The sequence below is a fragment of a genome, unplaced genomic scaffold (genome assembly GCF_019419815.1).
Source record: "Pyrus x bretschneideri cultivar Hongxiangsu unplaced genomic scaffold, Pyrus_bretschneideri_v1 Contig5, whole genome shotgun sequence".
Taxonomy (NCBI): Eukaryota; Viridiplantae; Streptophyta; class Magnoliopsida; order Rosales; family Rosaceae; genus Pyrus; species Pyrus x bretschneideri.
The window spans coordinates 3,493,998-3,499,997 of record NW_025999787.1 but is presented as its reverse complement, the minus strand read 5'-3'; the positions used below and the strand labels follow the sequence as shown (position 1 = coordinate 3,499,997).

Genomic DNA, 6,000 nt, shown 5'->3' with positions numbered 1-6,000 from the left:
TGTGTGTGTGTATATATATATATATATTCGCGTGAAAATAGAACAAACTTTTCTTGGTAGTCACACTTCGAAGGTTGGAAACGCAAGGAAGATTTTGGTGGCAGACTTATTTATGGTTAACTGTGTGCGGAGGGGCGGTTTTTGACCCCACAAAACTTTCTCACCATTCACTATATATAACAGCATCACTCACTCCTCTTTCCTTGCTTCCCTTCATTGCTCCCTCTCCTCTCTCTCTCTCTCTCTCTCTCTCTCTCTCTCTCACTCCCTCCTAGCCCTTCCTTTTCTTAGTTCTCATCAAACCCCTATCACAATTTCCTCTCTCTCCTCCAATACTTCTTTCTCTAAGCTAGCTCTTGGTCAACACCAAATTCTGGGTTTTTTTTTGTGAGCATGGAAGGCCAAGAAGAATTACTCGTGACCAATGATCAAGCGTCACAGATGATCATGATCAAGGGCAGGCGTACCAAGCGACAGAGGCCTCAGTCCCCAAACGGGGTGGTCACCGTGGCAGTCACCTCTAGCTCATCCAGCGCCTGTGGCGCTGGTACTATTGGAGGAGGAGATCACGATTACAATTATTGTGGAAATTCATTCACATCTCCCACAACTTCTGGTGAGATTTATGAGAGCACGGAAGAAGAAGAGGACATGGCAAATTGCCTAATCCTCTTGGCTCAGGGTGATCATGTTAATCCAAAGCAGACCATTGAAGAAAGACTAGCACAAAATACTAACATGGGCAAGGCTGGTTTTTTTGTCTATGAGTGCAAAACATGCAACAGAACTTTCCCTTCATTTCAAGCACTTGGTGGCCACAGAGCAAGTCACAAGAAACCGAAGTCAATGAGTAGCACGGAGGAGATGATAAAAAAATCACCACCAGCGGTGGCTCCACCAACCCACCATTTCATCACAGCTACAACTTTTGAGGAATTTGAAGATCAAAGCAAGCAGTTAATCAAATATAAGAGCAGCCCACCTCCTGCAATTCCAATCCAAGTAGGTAATAAGCCTAAGATTCATGAGTGTTCGATCTGCGGGTCTGAGTTCACATCTGGTCAAGCACTTGGTGGCCACATGAGAAGGCACAGAACTGCATCTGCAGCAACCAATAGTAACACTACTAGTGGTAGTGCTACTGCTACACATGTGGCTGTGAATAATAGTAGCAATAATATGATTGGCACAAGTACCAAACTGCAGAGAAATGTTCTCCCACTGGATCTAAACCTTCCTGCACCAGAAGATCATGATCATCACCACCATCACCATCATCGTGAGTCTAAGTTTCAGTTTGTGCCTACCCAACAAGCTACCCTTGTCTTCAACGCCCCTGCTTTGGTGGATTGTCATTATTAAGAGAAAAAGAAAAATAAGAAAAAGAAAAAGAATCTTTAATTAGTAGATCATCTCAATGTGAATTATAAGCATTGTTATTTTCAATTTTTACTATTGTTGAGTTTTTTTGTGGAATATAAATTCTTTGATCTATTCTTTTTACTTTTTAATTTTTTACTACCAAATGTTGGATCTTGAAGTAAATGTGAGTTACGTCAGTTGATTAGAATAGTACAAAGTTTTTTGCACCAAAGCTCGCATTTCTATTCATATAGATGATTTTTTTAATTAGAATATTACTTTGCCACTCAAAAATTGTTGAATCATCTAAATTGTTGAAGTTGAATACTTTGAGTAAGTAAGTGGTTAGTGTTCATGGTTGCCTTTCATTCACGAAAAGTGAGTGATGAGGCATCTTTTTCTTTTTACAATTTTCCTCCCTTTTTCTATGTTCTTTTCAAGTGGGAGAGCTATGCACATAAACACTATGTGAGAGAGAGAGAGAGGGAGAAAAAGGAGGGGGGGGGGGTGGAATGTAGTGGCATGGGAGGGATGGCACGGCAGCAAAGGGCCTAGGGTTGGGCAGCAGTGGAGCATCCAGCACCACAACCAAAAGTCATGGATTAGGTTCCATCTTCTCCTCCTGGAATTGGTGTGTTATATATTTTTATTACATTATTATTAATAATAATAAAGCTAAAAAGCCTATAAAAGCTCTCTCCCTCTCACTTCACAGTCTGTTCTATTAAATGACAAGAAGTAATGGATAGCAAGCAAAGTTGGCAACTGCATGCCACATGTATCTCTATCTCTCTCTCTCTCTCTCTCTCTCTCTCTCTCTCTCACTCCCATTTTTTAGCTTAATTCATAATAAACAACAATAATAATCAATTTGTATTTTTTTTATCAAGATAATCAATTTGTATGTTAATTTTATCAATCATGAGATTTTTTTTATGCATTCAAAACATAAGTCACGATACTACGTATTATAATATAAAAAGAAAGATATATTTTAATATTTATATTATGATACGTAATGTATTCATTCGTGTTTCAAATATACTGATAATTTAGTTAGTTCCAAGCTTAACATATATAATTATATATTTACAAACACTCTCTCTAAACGGTTGTACCTAATTTACCCAACTGTGCTGCTGTGCTACTATGCGATCCCTTACTTTGCAAGTCACTTTAACTATATTTGAGATCATCAATCATCATCTCTCTCTCTAGTGAGGCCCACACCATGACACATTCATTGATATTCCCAAGACAGATACTCCAGCTCTCTCACGCCACACACACACACTCCCCTTTGTTTTCAGGGTTTGGCTAGCTTCGACTTATACAAGCTCCACTCTCACTCCACTCTCTCTCTCTCTCGCTGTATGCTTCGTTAGGACCCACAATCCCCTCTCATATTTGCTGTGATAGGTCACTGCTTTTCAAATCACCCAGTTATCAATCATCAGCTATTATTCAGAGTTCCTCTGTCCTTAGTACCTCTTTCCTTTACCATGTCATAGAATTTCCTTTTCCATATATGTCACATTTTCAAGAATGTAACCCTAGCTAGATTGGTCCAAGTATTATCTACAAAGACATCAGTTAACATAGGCCAATCACCAGCCGAATGCAAGTGAATGAACTCTAAAATCTTTTACGTATTGTGCTACAAAGACGTCAAACTTATATATGTATTTGTGTGAGTACAGATAATTTATAGTTGGTATTTACGTGTGCACAAACAATTGTAGTTGGTATATGCTTGTATATAGATTATGAATTCAGAGAGTGTTACTTTCACACTACTAGCTAAGTTGTGGAGAGTTTACTAAGTGCACGTTTTGGTGAATGTGTGAAGTGAAGCATGTGGACAGGTTGCGTGAGAATGGAGATGTCCAAATACACAGAGAGATGGGAAATCATTGACATTGGCACATGTAGTGGGGAGGTTACCTTGTCATGTATCCTCTCCCATTATTCTTCTCCACATTTAAATATTCAGTATATGCTCAAAACGAGAGCTAACTAACTAAATAATAGTGTGACTTTGCTTCTTTTATAAAGATTCTCTTTATTGGCTACTCTATCAAATTATCAATCATATAGATTAGGAAATAGTTTATTATGAAGAAAATAACAAGGTCGATAAGTCTTTGCTTAGTTTATGTCAAATACTCATTATTTAAAAGAAATTGCGTCATATATTGTATTATACAGCTGTATACGTGGTAAATGAATTGGAAGTATTTTGCACTTAGTCTAGTTGTATTTCGCATACAATATGATTAATATAAGTACATTGCTAATATTTAAAATGATCAAATATTTTGTAATATTTTACAAAAAAATTGCATTCCTCTAAATTTTGACCATACTATCATCTATAACTCCTATAGTCCTATGAATACCAAACATCTCTATCTCCATAAAGATGCCCTAGATTAGGCCTTTTTTTTTTTTTTAAATATAAAAAGTAGATGCCCCGTGAACTCGCTTATATGTAAAGATGCGATACTTTAACTCTAAGTCATTTTCGTGGTATCAAAATTTGTGCAACCCATGGAGGTTGAAATTTATCCTAAAATTTTTATTTTTATTTTAAAAAATGATATTATTTATACTAAATGGGTGGAGGAATGCGCTAAACCTTATAATGGACGAGCCATAATAATGAGATTCAAATTTTTCTTTCGCGAGAATCAAACCTAAAAACTCTCATTTACAAGTGAAGATAAATACTACAAGATCATAGTACTAAGTGACTCATAAAAAACATGTATTTAGATTGGCAAACTTTTTTCTTCGTGTAATTACAAAGTTAGGACACTTTTTTTAATGGGCTCCATATTCGGGATCACACAATTCCTACTGCTGCTAGAAATGCTCGTAGTTTTGACTTAGACATTTAAGTGTTCATTTATCTATAAAAAAATAAAAAATAAAAAATAAAAAAGTGGAAATATATCTTCGTAATTTAATGAAGATTGCCAAGTAGACATGGATCCATTGATACATCCCTTCCTTGTCCACGGAAGTGAAAAAATTGACCTCTTTGCATAGAGTATACAACATCGTGTACCACTCAAACAGTTCAAAGAACCTCATAGCCAATCAGAACGATGCAGCACAACATCGGCACAAAAGATGATCCATTCATACATGTCCTAACGAAAACGAAGTGTTTTTGTCAGGTTTGGCTCCCATGTTATGGAATGTGACTACTTGTGGACACTTGTCACTTCACATACTCGAATTAGATATGTCGAAGTAGTATTGTGGCGTGCTCTCCAACTTCACACAGCTGTATGGCCACGAATAAAAACCCACAGGCGCTGCGAGCTCCTCCAATGGCATAGCATTGACATATGTATGGCCATTGTTTGCTTAGAGACAAATTAATTAGTTAATTAATTAATCTTGTCTAATTAGGTGTCGCACTGTCCAGAAATGGGTATTTGCCGGCCATTCTTGTTGCAATTGAAATTGCAGCTAGCCAATTGTTTTGCTGGCTTAGTTACTCCAACTTTTAACATTGGACTCAACTAAATTATTAACAAAATGGGTTAGTCTGGTGTTGCATGAGTGTGATACAAAAGTCGTGATCCTTTTGGTTATTTTTCTTGTGGTTGTCATTACTTGGTTTGGTGAGATATTAAGTACCTAATCACTACTACTAATCAGCTGGTTCACATATTTTGGTGGGTTAGGTTTTTTCATGGTCATGAACTCTTGGTAGTTGTGTTAACAAATTAAGAGGAAAGATGAAATATTTGCTACACAAAATTGGGCAAAAGTAAGGAAAGCAAAGACACGAATAATTAGTCTCGTGACATTTATAGTTACTTATTATCGTGATGCTAAAACTTGTCACAATTTGTAAAATTGTGTTCTTTGCTATGTTATTGGTCATTTTGAAGTGTATTCTCTAATCGAAAAAATATTGATACACTACCTAGATCACTGCATGGTGAAAATGTCACATCTTGCCAAAGACTATGAGAAGAGGGACACGATTGGAGTGCAATGGGGAACATTGTTCTAACCAATTGACCTAATACACGTTTGAAAAGTAAATCCCACAAAATTAAATAAATTAATGGCCTAAAACCATCTCCAAAGGGGATGTCAAATTTTAAACATAAAATTTAAATTTGCAGACTTATGTGATACATTGTTTTTTTTTTTTTTTCCAACCTATATGTCAAATTTAAACTATTATTTATTACGTTATTTACTTTTTATAGTTGTAATTAGTATTTTTAAAACAAAAGATAAGAATAAAAATTATGAAAAGCATTAATTACTAAAAATAGATATAAAGATGCTGTCAAATTTGACATCAACTTCCGCTACTGCCATTCCATGTCATGCCACATATGAATTGACATTTCCGTTGAAAAACACTAATGATGTGGTTTTTTTTTTACCGTTATTGATGATGTGGACTTTTTGATATCTCATTTGAAAATGCTCTAAGTTGCTAATTTTTCTAACGATGTATATTAATTCCATGGTGTGTATGGGAAAATTGAATTAAACGTCTCATCTCTTCAAATATGTGGGTGTGTATATCCCATGGTGTAGTCGAATTTGAAATTATTGTACGGGGTCATGTTGCCTGTTGGGCTTTGGAAAATTTGAGATGCA

General features: G+C 36.0%; 1 protein-coding gene across 1 annotated transcript; it reads left to right on the top strand.

The window, feature by feature from the left end:
• The first annotated feature begins 204 nt into the window (after positions 1–204).
• Positions 205–1,494, top strand: LOC103961644 (zinc finger protein ZAT5). The gene has a single exon (XM_009374219.3). It carries the CDS (start codon positions 394–396, stop codon positions 1,360–1,362), a length of 969 nt encoding a protein of 322 aa, XP_009372494.2. The 5' UTR covers positions 205–393; the 3' UTR covers positions 1,363–1,494.
• The last annotated feature ends 4,506 nt before the right edge of the window (positions 1,495–6,000 follow it).